This window comes from Theropithecus gelada, chromosome 9 (assembly GCF_003255815.1).
Source record: "Theropithecus gelada isolate Dixy chromosome 9, Tgel_1.0, whole genome shotgun sequence".
Classification (NCBI taxonomy): domain Eukaryota; kingdom Metazoa; phylum Chordata; class Mammalia; order Primates; family Cercopithecidae; genus Theropithecus; species Theropithecus gelada.
In genome coordinates, this window is record NC_037677.1 from 93,957,467 (window position 1) to 93,979,985 (window position 22,519).

General features: G+C 47.7%; 2 protein-coding genes across 8 annotated transcripts in view; one reads left to right on the forward strand and one right to left on the reverse strand.

The window, feature by feature from the left end:
- Positions 1-5,518, reverse strand: part of MMS19 (MMS19 homolog, cytosolic iron-sulfur assembly component) — a 40,161-nt gene extending 34,643 nt beyond the window's left edge. For 4 of the 7 annotated variants that reach the window (XM_025397934.1, XM_025397935.1, XM_025397933.1 and 1 more), the window contains exon 1: positions 5,068-5,518. In XM_025397934.1, coding sequence (XP_025253719.1) covers positions 5,068-5,179 — 112 coding nt within the window. In that variant the 5' untranslated portion in view covers positions 5,180-5,518. The remainder of the gene's footprint in view (positions 1-5,067) is intronic. The other 3 variants (XM_025397937.1, XM_025397938.1, XM_025397936.1) reach the window with 1 other exon arrangement.
- A 70-nt stretch (positions 5,519-5,588) lies between these two features.
- Positions 5,589-22,519, forward strand: part of UBTD1 (ubiquitin domain containing 1) — a 64,200-nt gene continuing 47,269 nt past the window's right edge. Inside the window, exon 1 of the mRNA XM_025397939.1 lies at positions 5,589-6,081. Coding sequence (XP_025253724.1) covers positions 6,012-6,081 — 70 coding nt within the window. The 5' untranslated portion in view covers positions 5,589-6,011. The remainder of the gene's footprint in view (positions 6,082-22,519) is intronic.

Consider the following 22,519-nt stretch of genomic DNA (forward strand, 5'->3'; position numbering starts at 1 on the left):
TGTAGAGACAAGGTCTCACTATACTGTACAGACTAGTCTCAAATTCTTGGGCCCAAGCAATCCTCCCACCTCTGCCTCCCAAAATGCTGGGATTACAGGCATGAACCAGCATGCCTAGCCCAGAAAGACATTTAAAACAATCACAGTGGGCCGAGGCTGGAGGATCGCTTGAGGTCAGGGGTTGGAGACCACCTTGGGAAACAAAATAAGGCCGTGTTCTCTACAAAAAAAATCAGTCAGGTGTGGTGGCATGGGCCTGTAGTCTCCGCTACTGTGGAAGCTGAGGCCAGAGGATCACTTGAGCCCAGAAGTTCTTCAAGGTCGCACTGCACTCCACCTGGGGCAAGAGTGGACCCTGCTTCTAAAATAAATAAACAAACAATCACAGTGTAACAAGTTCTGTGTTACCATAGTGATATAAACAGAGATTGGGTTAGCATGAGAAAGAAGTAAAATTTCTGGGTTTATGGACCATGGGCCACTAACTTTAAGTGATTAATTCTTTTAATGTTGCAAATTCTCCAAAATTAAAAATAACCAGGCTTGGCATGGTGGCTCACACCTGTAATCCTAGCACTTTGGGAGGCCAAGGCAGGCAGATCACCTGAGGTCAGGAGTTTTGAGACCTGCCTGACCAACATGGAGAAACCCCATCTCTACTAAAAATACAAAATTAGCCAGGCGTGGTGGCGTATGCCTGTGATCCCAGCTACTTGGGAGACTGAGGCAGGAGAATCACTTGAACCCGGGAGGCGGAGGTTATGGTTAGCGGAGATCGCACCATTGCACTCCAGCCTGGGCAATAAGAGCGAAACTCCGTCTCAAACAAACGAACGAACAAACAAACAAACACACCCAGAATACCTGGAAATACTATTAATTATGCACTTGGGCTCCTGGGATGAAGAAAGCTAACAGAGAGTTAATTTTCCTAAGGGTATTTTTGGTGGCATTAAGGAAAAAATCAGTGTACGTTCATTTCCCTTCATAGGAGGGTCTAAGATTTTCCAACATGTTCAAGATTTGTTCTCTATAAATGGACCTACTAGCACCTCCTAACTACCCACACTTTCCTTAGCAAGGGACCAGTTTGTGGGGGGGCACTGGGAAGTCAAAGGAGTATTTATGTGATCATTGACACAGAATGCACAAACAGATCTCTGTCTGATGGATTTGAAGCCTCTTGAGAATCTGGACTAGCAGCCAAAGGGAAGTGAGGGGAAGTGGGTAGTGTGGGAGGATGAGAAGGAGCAGGAGAGAGAAAAATCCCAATTGGGACTAGGTTCCAATCAAGCTCTCAAAATGCCCTTTCTGCTGATAATGGCCTCAGATATTTCACTAAACTGTATTTTACTGTTCTTTAACACTTTGACTTAAGAAATAGTGGTCTTCTTAGGGAATCACAGGCATGGAAAAACACAATACAATAAAGACCGAAATGAAGGAAAATCCAAATAACTAAAAGGAAAAAAATTATATCCATCACTTGCAAATTCAACATGTTCAAAAATCACATTCTCCAAAAATCAGCTCTTGTCCCAACCTCCAATTTTGGACAAAGTATTTCTTTTCCTCATCCTTTAGTTCAAAACCTTGGGGTCTTTTTAGAGTCCTCTCTCCTTTAAGCCCTATAATAACTAGTTAGAACTTAAATTCCACAGATTCTTCCTTCAACATCTCTCACTGCATTCACTCAAGTAGTTTTTATTGTGTACCTACTGATGAGGAGATTCTGGTGGTACAACTGGGAGGGCAGTATGTGGAGATGTATACAGCAGCAGCTACTAAACTAGTCCACTAAATACATGAGTGGTTGAGAAATAAGTGCATACTACAAAGATTCTGAAGTATGAGATGCTGTCTGGCTGGGTTAATCAGGAAACACTTGGGCAGGGGTAGGGAACTCAAGCTGGGCTTTGACTCTCAGGTCTAACTTCGATTACACAGAGCTAGTGGAGGGAATTGGGAAGGAAGGCATTCAGGAACTATGAATAAAAGTGGCTGCCTGGAATTAAATGTCCAGGGAGCAGTGAGAAAAAAAGGCTGGGGTCAGGTAGTGGCAGGCTTTGAAGGCTTGCCCAAGAGGCCTTTAACCCTTAGGCTGCCAGGTCATTTCCCTCCCATCGCCTGCACCTTCTTTACAGCTGACACTTTCACCAGGAAGCCAGGTACAAAACAAAGGTGGCAGCAGCTGCTTTTGTGATCAAAGGGTGTTCCTTCTTCAGTTAAATTTGTAGGCTGCTACTCTGAGTGACTGAACAGGAAGCTAGTTGGTCCCTTTAGCACTAACAAAGCTTGATTTAGGCTGAAGGATTAGAAAGCACATCTTATTTCTATAAACGCTTCAACATTCTGTTATCCTTCAACAACCCTAACTAGGGCTGTGATCTAAGACTGACAATATTAACTTAATCCTCGTCAAATTCGTTTACATTTTATGGCTCCCTTGCTTAAGGATCTACAATAACTCTTAGCACATATAATAGGTCATTCAAATCCCTCTGCCTGGAATCCAAAGTTATGCAGAATCCAACCCCACCAAACCTTTTCAACTTTTATCTGTTACTGTTCCTCTGTATCAACTTTCTTTTCTTTTCTTTTTTTGAGACGGAAGTCTTGCTCTGTCACCCAGGCTGGAGTGCAGGGGCGTGATTTCCGCTCACTGCAGCCTCCACCTCCCAGGCTCAAGCGATTCTCCAGCCTCAGCCTCCCGAGCAGCTGGGATTACAGGCATGCACCACCATGCCTGGCTAATTTTTGCATTTTCGGTAGAGACGGGGTTTCACCATGTTGGCCAGGCTGGTCTCAAACTCCTGGGCTCAAGCGATCTGCCTACTTTGGCCTCTCGAAGTGTTGGCATTACAGGCATGAGCCACCGTGCCCAGCACCAACTTTCTTTTCTTAAGAGGGCTAAATTACAACAGGGTTAGTGTTACAGTCTTAGATCAGCTGAGTTGAATTCAAACTAAACAACAGTTTAGACCATTTTTTTCGGAAAGAAACAAAAATATAAATTTTGCAAAAACGTTTGTAAGAATTGAGCAGTCCCAGTGGCTCATGCCTGTGATTCCAGCACTTTGGGAGGCTGAGATGGGAGGATGGCTTCAGTCCTGGAGTTAGAGACCAAGCTATGCAACATGGTGAAACCTTGTCACTACAATACAAAAATTAGCCGAGCACAGTGGCACAAGCCCTGTTCTCCCAGCTACTCCGGGAGGCTGAGGCAGGAGGATTGCTTGAGCATAGGTCGAGGCTACAGTGAGCCATGATTTCACCACTGCACTCCAGCCTGGCAGACAGAGCGGGACCTTGTCTCAAAAAAAAAAAAAAAAAAAAAAAAGAGAAGAATTTAGAAGTCCTTATTCAAGATAAGACATTCAAGATATTTTTTCAAAATATGTTCTGAATCCAAAAAATCAGTAATTATTGTTTTCATATTGCATAAATGTGAAAGACTCATCACAAATGACACTGATATAGTAATGTTCTGTATCTTGGTAGGGGGTTGGATTGTATAGGTATATGCATTAGTCAAAATCAGTGAATGTACGCTTAAAGATTTATATATTTCATTGAATATACATTTTACACCAAAATAAACCGTCAACAAACTCTAGTCAATGATATCCATGCCAAAGTATTTAAAGGAAAGTGTACAGGTATCTGCAATTTAAATAGATGGACAGCTGTATGATAAAGCAAGTAATATTAAAATGTTAATGATAGGATAGATCCTAAGTGATGTATTCCTTATAAAATTCTTTATACTTGGCTGGATATTTGAAAATTTTCATAATAAAACATGAGGGAAAACGACATTATTAAGGCACTGTACTTGTAAATTGTAAACACTGATAACACACTACATTTCATAAAATTGTAAGACGTTAAGTTTGGTGGCAGCACCAGGTATTTGCTCCTTGATGCTTCCAAATTACCCTGCACATCCCTCTTATAGAATAGTTGCCTCTCCCAGCATACTATAAGTTCCCGGTGGGCACAGGTCTAACCTAATTTGTATTTATATTCCTTAGGCTTTGCATCATGTTTGGGAAATAATATGTGTTCAACAATAGTGGCATGACTGAATCAAAGTGGAATACTGCTAACGAACAAAGTATTTTATTTCCAGCAGATTCACTACTCTTTTCTTACACATTCTAAAGGTTAATACGCTCAATTTGCAAGAGAAATGTGTCCTTACTTCTCTCCAAGCATGCGAAATTTCCAAAATGTTTTAAACTACCCATTAGATAATTTTATATTGCTACTTAAACCCAAGATCTGAAGCCTTCCTAACCTTCAATAACTTTTTAGTAGATTTTTTTTTCTTAGAAGAGCAAAGTCTCAGAATTCCACGGAAGCCCGGAAATTGTTTTATTCTAATTTTAGATAAGCTGTCTGAACTAAGAGATCTCTGAACTTGTCAAAAGCAGGAAAGTGGGGGTCTGGGAAGAAGATAAAAACAAACGCCACATAAAACGTCATGGAGCAAACTAATCAAGAACTTTGGCAAGAAACGGAGAGAAAGTCTTAAGGAGGACACCCAGAACATCTCCAGCTCCTCCTGGCCCGACTCCTCGCCTCCTCTTAATTCCAGCCAGTCAGAGCGCGGGGCCATCCGCCACTCCCAGGATGCCACGCGACGGGAGCGGACGCTGCGAGGATGCACCTCCACACGTCAACCTCCCACAAACAGCGTGGCTTCGTGGCGTGAGCACCCGGTTCGGACGTGAACGCCTGGGTCCGAGTCCCAGCTCCCCCTCCTGCCTGGTCTGCAGCCCTGCGCAAGTCCTCTTGCCCTCGCTGAGCCTCAGTTTCCTCATCTGTAAAATGTAATAATTCCCTATAATTGGCTATAGGGAGATGAAAAGTGTAAATGGTTTTAAGGAAGACACAGGCAACTCTCCAACTTGTTACGGCTCTGAAGCTCGCGGTGCTCACTAACCAGCCTTGAGACCAATCTCTCAAAGTCACCCGCTCCTCCTTTCCCGCCCGGCGCCTGTACCGAGGCCGCTCCCTCCTGTTGGCCCCCATACGGAAGGCGCGCGGCGCCGTCTGCCGTACCTGCAGCCACCTGGTCAGCGGGGCCCTCTTGTTGACCCATGACGAAGTCGTGCACGAGGCCCCATAGGGCGCCCGTAGGCGCCGCCGCCTCCAGAGCCGCGGCGGCGGCCATGACGCGAACAAGAGACCGTGGGAGGGGATATGGGCGGTGGCAAGAGACGGGCCTCTCCGCGCATGCGCCTCTCGAGGCACTCGCGGGGAGAAGGCCAAGGGGGCGGGGCGCACCGGGTCACGTGCCTACCGGCTTCTAGCCAGGCAGTTCCAGGGAGGGGCGGGGCCTGGAAGGGGGCGGCGGCACCGAGAGGGAAGGCAGCTGCTGGGCACGCAGCCGGAGGCCATTGCGGGCGAATAATTCCCGGCCCGGCTCCCCCGGAGACGGGCGGCGGGGCGGGCACCTGGCTGGGTGGGGAGAGGGGCGGTACGCACCACGGGGGAAGCCAATGAGAAAATCAGGCCCAGCCCGAGGGGGCGGTGCTGTCGGTCACATGCGCACCTGGGGCGGGTGGTGGCGGCGGCGCGGGCACCGCGAGCCGGCGGTGGGGAGCGGGGCCGGCCTGGGGCGGGGTTAGGCAGGTGAGTGACAGGCTCCAGGGGGCCGGCCCCTGCCTGGAGCCCCGAGCGACCGGGAGTAGCTGCGGCGGTTCCCGCCCCCTCTCTCCGCCACTCCAGCGGAGCTGGTCTCCGGCCGGGCACCGTCGCGGGCCCCCCTGGCCCGGCCACCTGGGACTGTGCTAGGGAGTCTGCCACCTCCCTCTCTACCCTGGCCCGCAAAGTTTTGGCGGAGCCAGCGCCGGGGCTGAGCGCGCCCCCGGGGGGAGATCGGGGAGCGCCAGATGCCGGGCGGCCGGAGCCGTTGACCCGGGACGCCGCCGTCCGGGGCAGGAGCGCGGAGCAGCCGACCACCTCGCCGCCTCCGGTGCATGGGGACTGGCTGAGGAGCCAGCATGGGCAACTGCGTGGGGAGACAGCGGCGGGAGAGGCCGGCAGCCCCGGGACACCCCCGCAAGCGAGCAGGTAACGACGGGGAAGGGAGCAGGGCCTCGGGCACCCCGCCAGTTGTCCCCCTCCTCGCCCGAGCTCTGGGCTTACCGATAGACTCCCCACTGGTGCTGGCGCTTGGGTTTCCCCGATAGCCTGCTCCGCAACCAGACGGGGCCGCTCCCCAGCGCCGGGCGAGCTGAGTTGGGGCAACTGCGAGCACTGAGCCGGCTGCGCGACCAACTCTCTCCAACTGGGAAGCTCCCGGTGGGGGTGGGGGCAGGAAATGTTTGCAGACCGCAGCGGGGCCGACGGATTGGGGGGAGGGCCCGGGGCGAGGGCGCCGCTGGCCTGGCAGCTCCGGCCGGGGTCGGACACCGGCCCGTCGGGGCACGGCGCGGGCAGCCAGGCGTCCCCAGAACTTGGAGCGAGCGGGGCGAGAACAGTCGCTCCTTCCAAAGACTGTGTCATTATCGGGCTGCAGATCGTGTCTGCCGGAATCCGACTTGCAAAGCAGCGCAGGACTCTGGGAAAGAAATCTTTATTTTTCCCGCAGGGGTTTTTAGAGCCTCTTGGTCGTCTGGGAGTCTATAAAAGATGGGGTGCGGGGTGAGAGTCACCCTCGGAATTGTTGGGATCCTTCCTAGCTGTGGGAGTGAGATCGCTCGCTGGTGATTCTCGAGGCCGGGACAACGCTTTCTCACTTTCATGGTACACCCCGCCTGCCCTGGCATTTCGCCCCGGAAAGAGGTCTGTCGGTCATTTTTCTGGGTCTTACACTCACTTCCTTCTTTGAGGGTGTTGCAAGGACCTGCTGGGAATAAAATCGTAGACTTGAGAGCTCAAAGGGACCTTCAAAACTTATCTGGATTCCAGATGGACCTTTGTCCTCCTCTCCATGTCAAAGCCCAGATCCCAAGAGGTTGAGCACCTTGTCCAAAGTCACATAGCTAGTTAGGAGCACAGCTGGGGCTAGAACTCAGCCTCCTCTCCCACCCCATTGCCACATATCCCCTTATGTAAGAGGAGCCACAGGCAGAGTTGTTAATGAAGTGGAAACTCTAGTTGGAGTTTCCTGTCTCCCTTGACACCGAAGGTGTGTTGCTTGGGTTGCGGAAACTGGGAAGGAAGATGAGGGAACCAGGGGAAGCAGGGAAGGATGTCTGCGTGGTGGACAGGATGACTTGTGGAGGAAGAAATGTGTTTTTATGGGAAGGATGGAGTAAAACTTATTGAAATTCTTTTGTCTGAAGGTAACTCTGCCCATTCTTCTGACTGAGGAGAGATGACTCAAAACCAAGGACTGGCTTGCTTTCATTCATTCATTTGTTCAACAAATATGTGTTCAGTCCCCATAATTGATTTAGCAGCATTTTTTGCTGTTGACAACTCTCTCCCATGAGACATTCTCCCCCTTCCTTTCTTGGCATCAGACTGTCTTGGTTTTCCATTCTAAACACCCCTTTCCACCATCACCTTCTAGGTGGGGGGCGCACTGGTGCTTCAGTTTGACATTCTGTTTTTTCTCTCATTACACTCCCTCCCAGAGAAATCTTGTTTAGTCTCACAACTCTTTGTCCATTGGGAAGACCCCTATGCTTAATCTTCAGCTCTTCTCTCTTGAACCCCAGAACCCCATCTCTAGATGGCCACTGGACACTGCGATATAGATATTCCCAGATTTGACACTTCCAAAATCAGGCTCTGTATTGTTCCCTGTCCAGCAGCTTTCCTTCTTTACTCATGTTCTTCCAGCTGCCTAACTTTAGGCTGTGAAGAGCCCTCTATCTCATGACTTTCTCTGCTTCCTTGTCACCTGCCTCGAAGCCAGCCAGTCACTGGGGTCTGCTGGCTCTTCCTTCCGCAGGTCTTGCGAACCTGTCCCTTGCCACCCCACTTCATACCCTTCTCACCTCAAGTCAACCCTTGTCTCAGGCTGAAGTGAGGTACCCCCCAAAGGCAACTTCATCTTCAGTCATTATCCAGTCCTACACACAGTTGTCCCCTCAGAGGACATTTGCTAAAATAACTTCCTCCAGATTTTATAGTTCTGTGTTCAAAATATTTCTGTACTTGGCCAGGCATGGTGGCTCACACCTGTAATCCAGCACTTTGGGAGGCCAAGGCAGGCAGATCACCTGAGGTCAGGAGTTGGAGACCAGCCTGGCCAACGTGGCAAAACCCTGTCTCTACTAAAAATATAAAAATTAGCCAGGCGTGGTGGCAGGTGCCGGTAATCCCAGCTGCTCAGGAGGCTGAGGCAGGGAGAATTGCTTGAACCGGAAGGCAGAGGTTGTAGTGAGCCCAGATTGCGCCACTGCACTCCAGTCTGGGTGACAGAGCGAGACTCCATCTCAAAAAAACCCAAAACAACAACAACAACAAACACCTTTCTGCACTTTCCCACTCCTACAAGTACTTTAACTGTCAAGGCCGTTCCTTTTAAGTCCTAATTTCTTTCCCTTCTCTGACATTAAGACCACCAGTGTTTGCTCGTGCCATTTCCTTCTTATTGAGAGTGTTTCATCCCTTGGGTTCACTTCAAGTGCCGTGTCTTGTTTGAAGCACCTTGCCTGACAAGTCTGCCATTTCCCCCTCCCTCCGCACCCCACCACACACACCCGGTGGAAGTGATTGCTCCTTCTGAGAACTCGTGCAGACACATTATCTATGCCACTTACTTAACAATTATGTACTCCATATTATTAGTCGTGTCTTTGATGTTTACAGTCTTTTATCAGCAACTACATTGCAAGCCTCGAAGACCTGGGTTCTGTCTTATCCTTGCGTATATGTCTCACTCATATAGCCCCACGCACACACATTCAGCACTTAACACAATGAGTTGTACAGAGGTAGCACTCAGTATTTGTTGATTTTAGAAAGCTAACTCAACTTCATCCTACCATCTGCATTTTTCATATATCTGCATTTTTTTTTTACCTGCTAGTTTATCATTGCTTTAGTTCTGTGTGTCCTACTATGAATAGCTTTATTCATAAAGCCCAAAGCCGAGGGGAACTCTGTAGATGACAAATTTGGTACAAGGGAAGGAATCCTTCTTAACTCTACAGTGCACCTGGCATTCCTGTAACATCTGTGGCTTTTCCTTTGACAAGGACATAGTTTTATGTTATAAGACTAATGCCTAAAACTCCCCCAGTGCCACTGTAACTCTTACCTTCCTTTGGCACTAATGTAATGGGAAGAAAGCCTCAACAGGGAGCTAGGACCTGAGTTCTAGTCCTGGGCCTATAACTCAGTGACCCTGGCCAAGTCATCAAGCCTTTCTGGGTCACTCTTTCAATATTCAGAAAGAGGGAGGTTATACAAGATCATTAGAGCTGTTTTATCATCTTCACAAAGGCAGATGTTTAAAGCTAGAAAGTTATTGAGGTGAAATCTTTATGCCTTGTAATGTCACCCTTTGTCCTTAGTTTGTCTTCTTAGTCACTTGGTAGGTAAAGCAGAGACACAATACTCTCTGGTCAGGGATTCTTGCCTTAGGAAGAAGGGAGATGTCCTCTCGTCTCATCAAATTTTGTGATTATCACTCACATATATATGTATATATATATATATATTTTTTTTTTTTTTTGAGTGATAGGGTCTTGTTCTCTTGCCCAGACTGGAGTATGGTGGTGCAGTTATAGCTCCCTGCAGCCGTTAACTCCTGAGCTCGAGTGATCCTCTCCCCTCAGTCTCCCCAGTAGCTAGGTCTACAGGTGTGCACCACCACGCCCAGCTAACTTTTTATTTTTTTGTAGAGATGGGGTCTTGCTATGTGGCCCAAGCTGGTCTCAAACTCCTGGCCTCAAGTAATCTTCTTACCTTGGCTTCCCAAAGTGCTGGGATTACTGGTGTGAGCCACTGCACCCAGCCTTGAAAATTTTTTTTGGATTGTTACTCTTCATGCATCCCCAGTAGGTCTGTGTTCCTCTCCTTCAGGTGCTGGGTGGTTCTTGTGTGCTTCAGAGAATACTTGGGGATTTACTCCTTTGGTGGGGGAACTTGCCACCCCATACATAGACACTAGGTAGATAAATATCTCTGCCCATGAATTGGGTGAAGCAGCCTGTCCCCCAGCCACTCCAGGGAGAGGTAGAGGTGGTAGAACAGGCAAATCTCTTGCCCAGCTCCACCCTTTGAGAATGTGGCAGGGCTGAAACCCAAATATCTGACTCTGTGATGTGCCAGGCGTATCCAGTTACATTCTGGAATCTCAAGCTTGGGGTGGACAGACCCAGGGCCCTGTTTGGGGCTGGTTGGGCTTGGCACTGTGGTTGCGAGAGAGTCTGCTTCTTGTGTGGGCTGTGTGGCTATTCTTGAGAGAGTAATTGGGCAACTTCTCCATTTGCTCAGTAAATATTTACTGAGTGCCAAGCACCCTGCTGGCTGTGAACAGACATGGTCCTTGGCCACATGGAGCTTACAGTCTTGCAGGGGGCAGACAGTAAACACATAGTCATGCAAATTACACATGATCATACATAGAATTATGTAGTATTATATGTGCTGGTGACTCCTCCCACATTTCACATTTATAATTTCAGCCCATTCTCTCCAACTTCAACCTTGGATATTCTGCTGCCTGCTCACCACACTTGCTGTCTAAAAGCCTTCTCAGTTTAACATGTCCACAACAGAATGAACCCCCATCCCATCCCTGTACCTCCCAAAGTCTTTCCCATCCCAGTTCATGATGATTTCATACTTCCAGTTGCTGAGGCCCCTAAAATTCTAGTCGTCCCTGACTTCTCCCTTTCGCTCATACCTCACATCCATTTAATCAATAAATCCTGTTGGCTTTGCTTTAAATATGTCCTGAACCTGACTCTGACCATCTCCACCACTTTCACCCTGGTCTAAGCTACCACTGGCCTATGAACTGACCTTCCTGCTTCCTCCCTTGTCTCCCGACAGAGTATTTCCATCCCAGCAGCCAGCGTGATGCTCTAAACTGTAAGTCAGATTTCATTACTCCTTTGCTCTAAGCCTTCTTATGACACCCCATCTCATTCAAGAGTCCTTATGTTGGTCTGCAAGATATGATATGATTTTCACCTGCTTACCTTTCTTAAGCCATCTCATGCTCTCCATTGCCTTGTTCAACCCCCTGATATCTGAATGGGTCCCTCTCTCTCCTTGTCCCAGTCTCCTATTTAAGGAGTCAAACCCTCCCAGGCCATTTCATTTAAAATGATCCCCTTCCCTCTACCACCTGCTCGCAGCATTATCTACCTCCTTTTCCTGTTTTATTTTGCTCCATTGCCTGTGTCATCCTCTGACTTTGGCTCTCTCCCCTTGCTCCATGTGGTCAGATATTTTTATTTGTTCACTCTGTGATACCAAGAGCAGTGCCTGGTAAATATTTGTTGGATAAAACTAGAGTTGGGGAAGTCTATAGAAAAGCATAGATGAACACATCTGATTGATCTTCTACCTTAGATGGGTGTTAAGGCAGGTATCTTAATGAAGGGACTTAAACTGCAACCTCAGAGTGGTGGTCTTTCTCTGGGACTGGCTTCTCTCTTGCCCCAGGCTTGGGTATATATCAGATACCTGGGATACATATGATTCCTGTGGTATGCGAGCCTCTTGCTGGGAGATACCAGGGCTGAAGCAGGAGGGCAAAGTGAAGCTCGCTATTGGGGTCCTAACCAGGCAGTAGCACCTTCTTGGCATTTTATGTGTGCACCTATGTCAGAGTGGACCCCCTCTCCCAGGCACACATGATGTTTGTAGTCCTTAGCTGGCAGGGCAGGGATAGGGTGGCCTAATAGACTACAAGTCAGGAAATCAGGTGATGTGGATTCCAGGCCTCTCTTACCCATCAACTTGCTGGAGAATTTTTAGAATCATAGAATTTTGGAGCTGAAAAGGAACCTAAAGATTTCTATAATCTCTTTTTTCTTGCCCAGCCATTAGAAAGAGAACAAAGGTATGTCTATCCCCTGCCTAGTTCACAGAAACATGGTGCAACCTACATAAAAACTGCATGGGCTCCTTTAAGTTGTGAGTGTGCGGAGGTCAAGATATTGTAGGGAAGTGGTCGAGGTCAAGTGTATTCAAAAGAGAGGAGGTCTAGTCTCTGTCACTTTCTTGAGTGGTAATCTTGGGCAGGTCATTTGTTTCTTGCTCAGTTGATCCTCCATTTTAAAAAGATAATATTTCCAGTTTACTTCAGAGAGATACTGTGGAGATAAAATAAAGCTAATGGTGGTTTTAAAATTACTTTCATGGCTATACAGTGTGCTCAGATATGAGGTCGCAACCCAGAGTTTCATCTGGCATTGGTGGAAAATGAAGCCTGGGGTCTCTGTTCCTTCCTAGTTGTTTGTGTGACTTTGGACAAGCCTCTTGATCTCTTTGAGCCTCAGTTTCCCCATTTGTGCAATGGAGTGACTGCCACCCTGCTCACCTCTCAGAGAGGTTGTAAGATTAAAGCGAGACCCTGGATAAAAAGAGACTTTGTGAACTTGGAAAGTTTCTATTATTCCAAGCTACCAGGATTTTTACACACAAAAGCCATAGCCAGTGATTTTTCCAACTTACTCATTGAAGCTTACTCTTTTTAAGGAGCAAAACTATAAAAGAAATGTTTAAAAACTATTTTTGGATGGAAATCTTTCTGAAATGAATGATATGCTTCTGAACAAAATATTAACATACAGCTCGGAAAGAACCTCCGGTTTGGGACTAGGGGTTGTTGAGTTCATACCGGTATGTACAGAGCGCCTGCTTGGTGAGAGTGGGACCACAAAAGGTTCCTTCTCTCAAAAGTGTTACCTCCCAAAGAGGAGAGCTGGGGTGGGGGAGGGAACTAGTGGTAGGCAGAGGGAAATTGCTGGGGGAGAGCCCATTCTGGGATTGCCCTGCCTCAAGGTTCCATGTAGCAACACTGGCGCTGCAGGAAGGCTCTTAAATCCTGTTCAAGGCTCTGAGTGGGAAAAGCCAGTCCTACCCGATCAGTTACTGTGCTTATAATAGTGTGAGGCCACCAGGCTTGTGAGACTCTAGAGCAGTGGGCCCCAAACTACGTGGTTCCCAGCTGTTGTGCTTTGGGGGTTCATGTTTCTACCTACAATCATTGCTCTGTCTTCTGCCTGGTAGACAGTAGTCACTTCTCTTTTTTTCTTTACTTTTTTTTTTTTTTTTAAGTGTGGTTACCTAGATATGATGTAAAATTTACTTGTAACAGCAAATTTTTCAGTCTATAGTTTTGTAGCATGAGTACATTCTTTGTACTTACTGTTGTACAACCATCACCAGTACCCATCTCCAGAACTTTTTCATTTTACCCAACTGAAACTCTTTACCCATTAAGCACTACCCATTTCTTCCTCCCCCCAGCCTCTGGCAACTGATATTTTGCTCTCTGTCTTAGAGTTTGACTACTCTGGATACCTCGTATGAGTGGAATCATGTAGTATTTCTCCTTTTGTGGCTGGCTTGTTTCACTTAGCATAATGTTGTCAAGTTTCCATGGTGTAGCATGTGTCAGAATGTCCTTCCTTTTTAAGGCTGAGTGATATTCCATTGTATGTATCCACCACATTTTGCTTATTCATTCCTCTGTTGATGGACCCCTGGGTTGCTTCCACCTTTTGACTATTGTAAATACTGCTGCTGTGAACATGGGTATGCAAACCAGGAGCAAAAGGTGAATGCTCTCTGAGTCTCTGCTTTCAGTTATTTTGTGTATATACCCAGAGGTAGAATTTCTGGATCAAATGGTAATTCTATTTTTAATTTTTTGAATAACCCCCCATACCGCTTTCCTCAGCAGCTGTACCATTTTATATTTTCACTAACAGGGTGCGAGGGTTCCTGTTTCTCTACATCTTCTCCAACACTTGTTGTTTTCTGCTTTTTGTTGATTTGGTTTGGTTTGGTTTTATAATAGCCATCCTAATGGGTGTGAAGTGGTTTATCATGTAGTGATCATTTATGCTGGGCTCAAAGAGCAGTCCCTCCAAATCTCTGGGAAAACAGACATCTGAGTGTGTTAGAATTGTGCATAGAGGCTGGGCATGGTGGCCCACACCTATAATCCCAGCACTTTGGGAGACCAAAGCAGGAGGATTGCTTGAGGCCAGGAGTTCAAGACCAACCTGGGCAGCATAGTGAGACCTCGTCTCTATTAAAAAAAAAAAAAATTGGCTAGGCACAGTGGCTCATGCCTGTAATCCCAGCACTTTGGGAGGCCGAGCTGGGCAGATCACGAGGTCAGGAGTTCGAGACCAGCCTGATCAACATGGTGAAACCCTGTCTCTACTAAAAATACAAAAAATTAGCCGGGCATGGTGGCACGTGCCTGTAATCCCAGCTACTCAGGAGGCTGAGGCAGGAGAATCACTTGAACGTGAGAGACGGAGGTTGCAGTGAGCCGAGATCACACCACTGCACTCCAGCCTGACGACAGAGCGAGACTGCGTCTCAAAAAAAAAGAGAAAAAAAATGAGGAACCTGGCAGGAAAGGGGCTGGAACACCTTCAGCAAGGTATGGGGAGGGAGACTGAGGGGACAGGGATGACTCGTCATTTGTACCTTTTTCCTCTGGAAGGCTTGGGACCAGGAGCAAAGGGTGAATGGTGCCTAGGCAGCCAGTCACTAACCAAGTAGCCTGAATCTTAGTTGCCAGCCTGCACACTTGGAGTTTTGCTGTTTTTAAAGGCTCAGAGAGATGTAATTAGCAGCAGCTCACCTTTGCAGGGTGTTTGCCATGTACTAGGAGCATCATGTGCAGTATTTGGGTTAATCCTCACAACCACCCTATGGGTGGATTCTATTATCACCTTTTCACAGATGAAGAAGCTGAGCCGTAGAAGGGTAATGTCTGCTGCCTAAGGCCGCACAGCTTGTAAACTGCAGAGCCAGGACTGGAACCCAGGTGTCTGATCTCAGAGCCCACGCTTTGGGCCAGTGTGTAGTTTATCCTCATGAGAATGGGAAGAAGGGAACACTTTTTTAGTTTAGTTTAGTTTTTTAATGAGTTTATTGTTGAGCACCTTTAGGCACCCCCTTGCTGGATCCCTTCACAAACATCATCCTATTTGATTCTCCCTATTTTACCTATGGGAACATGCCTACCTATTTTACATATGGGAAACCTGATGGCCAGGAAAGTGAATGGATTGCCAGTGGTTATGATGCTAAGAGGCAGAGCTGGAACTCAGCCTGAGGACGTTGATTCATTCCAGTGCTCACAGCTCATTCCATTGTGCTGTGAGCCCTGACCAGCTTCCACCCCACCCCCATGGAAAGAAGCTGGTAGGTCAGCTGTAAAGTCTGCAAAAGTCCAAGGACTATAGCCACTGCCTTCCTTTCCCATTGCTGTCCCTTCCTCCTCTAACTTCCCCGCCCCAAGACTACCACCTCCACACCTAGAAGTCATGTGAGTCCCTCATCTTGGATCAAAGTGCTTGGAACATAGTAGGTGCTCAATAAATATGCGTTGAATGTTGTTTGAGGGCTGGGTGTGCTGGAGGCAATAGAATCTCAGCCAAGATTGTGTTCCTAAAGAGAAACACAAGTAGAATGCAAATATTATTGTTTCCTCCTCCTTCTCCCAGAGCAAACCTCCGCTTTCCAACACCCAGATGCCAGGGACTTGAAGAAAAGAGTGTCCTCGCTCTGCAAACTTTGAATTATTCCCAAATTCCCGAAGGAAAAGAGGCACAGTCATGTTAGCAAAGTGCTTGCAGAATCAGGTGTCACTCTTTGTAATTAATAAGATTAACGATCTCTTGCTTTGCTCAGCATTTTGTGGTTTTCAAAATGCTGTCTCAAGTATTATATATCATTTGATCTCCTCAGCCATCCTGTTAGATAGGCAAGACAGGACTCATTTTTCCCGTTTTATAGATGAGGACACTGAGACTTGGTGAGGATGTTAAGATACTCAAGGTTATTGACTGAATAAGTGGCAGAAGCCATGGAGAGGGAAGCGGTTCCACTACTGTCTTTGCAGAGCCTCAGTTTCTGCATCTGTAAAATGGGGTAAACGTACATCGTTTAGAGTAGTCAAGCATGAAATGTGATCGTATATGTGATGTGATCAGCACAGTGCCCACACACGGCACAGGGGATGCTTAGATGGGGAACAACGCAAAGCTCATTGTTCCGCTGATGACTTATATTGTACTGACCATTGTTCCACCCCAACTTTTAGGAGGAGCAAGTATAGCCTCCCTAGTCCTCCCTGGTCACCTTCTGTTCTGGTCACCTTCTGGCTCATCCCCTGGAGTCAGAGTGCAATCACAAGGGCTGGCCATGAATTTCCTTTTTTTTCGCCCACCCTGAAACGGAGTCTTGCTCTGTTGCCCAGGCTGGAGTGCAATGGCACGATCTCGGCTCACTGCAACTTCCGCCTCCTGGGTTCAAGCGATTCTCCTGCCTCAGCCTCCTGAGTAGCTGAGATTATAGGTGCGCACTACCACACTCAGCTAATTTTTTTGTATTTTTAGGAAAGACGGGGTTTCACCATGTTGGCCATGCTGGTCTTGAACTCCTGACCTCGTGATCTGCCCGCGTCGGCCTCCCAAAGTGCTGGGATGACAGGCGTGAGCCACCATGCTGTGCCTGGCCTTTTTTTTTTTTTTTTTTCCTTTGAGACAGAGCTCACTCTGTTGCCCAGGCTGGAGTGCAGTGGTGTGATCTTACTGCAACCTCTGCCTCCTGGGTTCAAGTGACTCTTGTGCCTCAGCCTCCCGAGTAGCTGGGATTACTGCCACCATACCCAGCTCATTTTTTTGTATTTTTAGTAGAGATGAGGTTTCAACATGTTCAACATGTTGTCCAGGCTGGTCTCGAACTCCTGGCCTCAAGTGGTCCACCCACCTCAGCCTCCCAAAGTGTTGGGATTACAGGCATGAGCCACCTTGCCCAGCCATGAATTTCCTTTGATTTGCAAAATCTGAGGTCTGTCAAAGAGAACATCTATAAGATAGTTTTCCTTTGGTGACAGGTGGTTATGACAAATGTTTTATTCATTTAGTACCAATTTGCATTTTATTATCCTAGCTCCTCCAACTCATTAGCTATGTAACCTTGGGCAAGTTATTTGGAATTTTGAGGCCTCAGTTTTCTTATCTGTGAAATGGAGATAACAGTATCTACTCCATAGGGTTGTCATAAGAATTAGATGAGTTACTGCACATCAGGTCTTGAGAATGGTGCCTGGGACATATTACCTACTCAGTAAGCATTAGTTATTATTTTTACTATTCTCACCATGCTTGATGCTCTGTTAAAGACAGCTGCCCCCAGCCTTATACTTCCCCCACATTGAGATACATAGCCAGTGAAGTTCATATGCAAAACTTGACTTCTTCATTGTGTCCTGGGTTATCTACTGTTCGACCCATTCAGTCAGGAAGGCAAATCCGAAGCAAGTTGCAAGATAGTGTGACTATCATAGAGATAGCCTTGAATCCGCTTGAATCAACTCTCATTAGTAACAAATCATTTGCAACACACCCTACATACAACTCTTGCTGATCTCAGCAACAACCAGAGGCTACTTTTCTAGGCTATCTCCACAGAGATGGAAACATTTTTTGCCAGTAGGTCAAGGCTGTGAGTGCCCTCTGTTTGTGGTGGCCCATCTTCAGCTTGGCAGAACACCTCTGAGTCCCCAGGGCTTCCTTCCTGGAGCTTTGTGCATTTCTCTGATACATATTGTGAGCCGCAGATACCTCCTCTGTGAACTTCCAAGACGCTGCTGATAAACGTCCACATCAGAGCCTCTTTCACACTTGATGAGCATCCCTGCATGCCTAGATTCAAAATTGCTGTTCGATTTCTTGTATACTGCTACTGATTGCACACTGACTGTGCAGCAGGCACTGTAGTAGGTACTCACACACATCTCATCTAATCCTCCTGATAGTCCACTGAGGTAGAGATTCTCCTTTAGGGGAGAGGTTCAGTGATGTTAACTGTGTGTGCAGGGGTTGGGGGACACACAGTGAGAATGAAATATTTGGGTTATCAGTCTCAGGTTCCTTCCATGCAATACCCACCTCACTGTCAACTTCAACAGAGGACTCCCTGGGCCCTAAACAGGTATTGCTGGTTTACTGATATCACTGCCATTCATGATTAGCAAATAGACTACTTCTGCCAGTTCTTGCACTATATATCCGAATGTGCCCGAAAGTGCACTTTGTGACAACCTTCATGGATTTGTCCGTCCTTCCTCCTCTTCCCACCCCCCACACAGTGTCTGGGACACAGACCACACTGTCCTCTGTTATATGGGATACTACACATGGCATTGATTTTTTTTTTTTTTTAACTTAGTGAATGCGCTCTGTTCCCCCAAAATAGACTGTCACATGGATGAGCATTTCATTTCCCGAGCCTTCACAGCAGCTCCAGGAATTGCCATCACTGAAATCAGTATCATTTATTAATCTCCTACCATGTGTATGGTGGGCACTCTACTGGATTCTTGACATCACTGTTTACAGTTTTCACATCTACTCCGTAAGGGCAGGCCTAATTTATGTCCCTTTTACAAATGAGGAAACTGAGGCTGTGGGGGAGTGTCGAGACACTTGCTCGTGACAGTGGAGGGGCTGCTGTGGAGGGGCAACTCCCAGTGGAGGGGCCCTGGGAGTTGTATCCTGGGGGCTTACACCTTAGCCACTATGAGAGACTGCCTCTCAATATTTACTACATTGGCCTTATCCCAGGCACTGTGTTAGGGGAGGGGAACGCAGCATGGAGAGTCAGTTCATCTCCTCAAGGAGTTCAGAGTGATGGACTGAATAATACTGGAGTGGTTTTTATTTTTTCCAAACCTATTTCCACATGCCCCCACCCCCCCTGGCTGAGGCAGCAGATCCATAACACACAGAGCTAAGGGTCCAGGGGAGCTGAGGAGGCAGTTCCCGGGGGGACAGCAGTGCTTTGCACTGTGTATTTACAGCCCAGGCTGACTCCTCTGTTTCCTCTTTGCCCTTTTCCCCTCTACTCTCATATCAGATCCACAGAGCCAAGAGCTCATTTAGGTCTGGCTTGGTGTGATAGTCTTACTGTTGCCTGGTCCATGTCTGGCTACTGAGGAGACAGGAGGCCTTATTTGGCCATAACTTATTGCTATTATGACTTTTTGTAAGGCCTGAATGGCATTTCTTAGAAACCCACATGGTGTATGCACTGTTATTTATGCTCTCTTCCTAGGGGCAGGATGGGCCAGTCTTCGGGGTCAGTAGGCAAAAGCAAAGCTACACTGGGCCTTTAGTCTGCAGCTAATGCCTCCTGTTTTGCAGCTGAGCCTAGCTGTGTCCTGCTGTGACACATGTCCCATGGAATATTCAAGGCCTAGATGTCTGATCTGTCACTGAGCACCAAGCACTTTTTCTACAGCCCTGGACAGAAGTGTTCAGCCCACTGCTTTTGACAGTACCATTCCTTGGGCATTTGTCTGTGATGGGCCGTAGCCCAGAGCAAGTGTGCAAGGAGAGACTTCCACCCAAAGGCCCTGTCCTTCATGTGTCTGGCCCACCCTCTGGTGCTAGTTTTTGGGTAGGGATGGATGGGGACCCCTTTTGTAGGCTGTACCTGGGGCCTCAATTCTAGAGATTACCTCTTTTTCAAAACTCGTGAGGTTGGCAGGCTTGCACAGAATCCTTCCTTACCTTTTAGGGGAAGGGAATTGGTATTGCTGGGGAATTCAGCTGGAAGAACTTGGGACTGGTTCAGAGGGGTCAAGCCACTGTCTGTGGTCTGCTCTGCACAGAGGTGGTGCTGGTATCCGATCCAGGAAATCTGACTCCCTTTCCTGTGCCCTTTCTACAATTCCACCCTGCCTCATTCCTGCAAATGTGTGTGCACATATGATACAAGTATATCTCATCATCCAGATGGCTTATGGTCTACTTGGGAGAGGAAGCAAAGACAAATAAAGGTGCAATACCACTTCAAACAAGATAGCATGTAGACAAGTGCTAAGTCATACAGTGTAGACAAGTTGAGACAAAGGCAATGTGTAGACCCTTTTAAAAAGAGTTGGGATGAGAGAGGTCCCTGTGAACTCGAGTTACAGATGGGAAGATTTCTGAGGGTGGTGGTGGTACTCAGGTTGCTCCTTGGGGGATTGGGATAAGAAAGATTTTGGGAATGAGTGGGCATACTTTGTAGAAGGATTAGTGATTTGAGGAAGTGGTGCAAGTTGGAGAGAAGCAAGCAGTACAGCCTTCTGTATTGTAAAAGTAAAGTGTGCTCATGTAAAAAATGTGAACGATATGAGAAAGCTCAAAGAAGAAAATCTTTGTACTCCTACTGCCCAGACAGAGTCTCCATTCTCATTTGGTGTTTACCTGCCTGTTTCTTTTTATTTAGAGATAGGGTTGGCCGGGCGCGGTGGCTCAAGCCTGTAATCCCAGCACTTTGGGAGGCCGAGACGGGCGGATCACGAGGTCAGCAGATCGAGACCATCCTGGCTAACCCGGTGAAACCCCGTCTCTACTAAAAAATACAAAAAACTAGCCGGGTGAGGTGGCAGGCGCCTGTAGTCCCAGCTACTCGGGAGGCTGAGGCAGGAGAATGGCGTAAACCCGGGAGGCGGAGCTTGCAGTGAACTGAGATCCGGCCACTGCACTCCAGCCTGGGCGACATAGCGAGACTCTGTCTCAAAAAAAAAAACAAAAAAAAACACAATAGAGATAGGGTCTTATTCTGTTGCCCAGGCTGGAGTGCAGTGGAGCTATTATGGCTCACTCCAGCCTTGAACTCCTGCACTCAAGTGATCCTCCCACCCCAGCTCCTGAGTACCTAAGACTACAGGTGCAGACTAATTTCTGTATTTTTTATAGAGATGGGGTCTCGCCGTGTTGCCCAGGCTGGTCTCAAACTCCTAGCCTCAAGCACTCCTCCCACCTCAGCTTCCCAAAGTGCTGGGATTACAGGTGTGAGCCATTGCACCCGGCCTCTTTTTCTTTTCTTTTCTTTTCCTTTTTTTTTTTAAGGCATTAAGATCAAATATATTGTGTCCACCAAGATTATGAAAGGTATCGAATAGTATATGGGGACACTTGGTCAAAGGGAACCACTGTTGGTTCTTGCTCAAGGGGTGCAGATGGATGTCGTTGTTTGAAAAGAGGTACCCGACATCTGTGAGCAGGCAGGACGGGAGCCTAGGACGAAGCAGTGGCTTTACCACACCAGACTTGGGACTCTTTCATTACCCACTGCGTGCGAGTCTCAGGTTTACCGTTCTCCACTGCTGCCCCGGGGGCTCAGAGAAAGAATTTCTCCTGAGTTGTCTCAAAAGCTGGTTCCCCACCTGCCACCCTCATACCTCCCCATCCCCAAAATTCCTCTCTTTTCCATTTACCACCCAGTTTCTGAAGCAGTTCTCCTCCCCTAGAGTTGTTGGGGACACAGCAGGTTTTGCCACACCACAAACCTTTGCTGCTGCATGAGGTCATTTCAGGGAGAAACTATATATAGCGGAGGACTAGCATCAGGACAGCTCCACGTTGTTCAGGCCGGTTAACATCGCCCTTCCGCTGATGCAGGCAGGGTCACCTCAGATTCAGCACTCATCCAGTGGGGGTGTGGTCAGGAGCCCCGAGGAACCAGGGCAAGGTCGTCTTATCTTCATTGCCCTGTCTGTATAAGCCCATGGATCTCTGGTTCCTCATCTGAGTGATGAAGGAGTTGGTCTGGGAGGGGAATTTTGTACCGTTTTCCTTTTTTCTGGTTTTTTTTTTTTTTTTTTTTTTTGAGACAGAGTCTCGCCCTATTGCCCAGGCTAGAGTGTAGTGGTATGGTCTTGACTCACTGCAACCTCTGCCTCCTGGGTTCACACCATTCTCCCACCTCAGCCTCCCGAGTAGCTGGGACTACAGGTGCCCGCCACCTCGCCCGGCTAATTTTTTTTTTTTTTTTTTTTTTGGTAGAGATGGGGTTTCACCGTGTTAGCCAGGATGGTCTCGATCTCATGACCTCGTGATCCGCCTGCCTCGGCCTCCCAAAGTGCTGGGATTACAGGCGTGAGCCACCGCGCCCGTCCTTGTACCGTTTTTCAAAGCTACTTGAACCCTTTCTGGGGTAAGCTTACAAGGTAGCTTGATATATACAACCAACTGGGTACTGCGCTGGTTGAAGCTGGAGAGAATGACCCCCCAGAGGGTTCCACGTATGTCCTGGGGTCCTACAGAGCACATAGTTTGAAAACCACTGAGCAAGCTCATCCTCTGAGATTTCTTTCAGAGAGTCTGGCCTCATGCGTAGGATCTGGCATAAATAACACATAAGCAGAGTTGCAAGCTCTGTGACCTTTGGAGGCATTGATGGGCATCTTGGGTAGCCTGGGGGTGTGGCATAGGGACAGATCTCAGGGCAGAGTCTTCTGGCGTTGAGGCAGCCAGGCAGTGGCACAGTTTGCAGATGCAGTTGGACTTGCTGGCCTGCATGTTGAAGGGCTGTTTCTTTTTCTTTTCTTTTTTTTTTTTTTTTT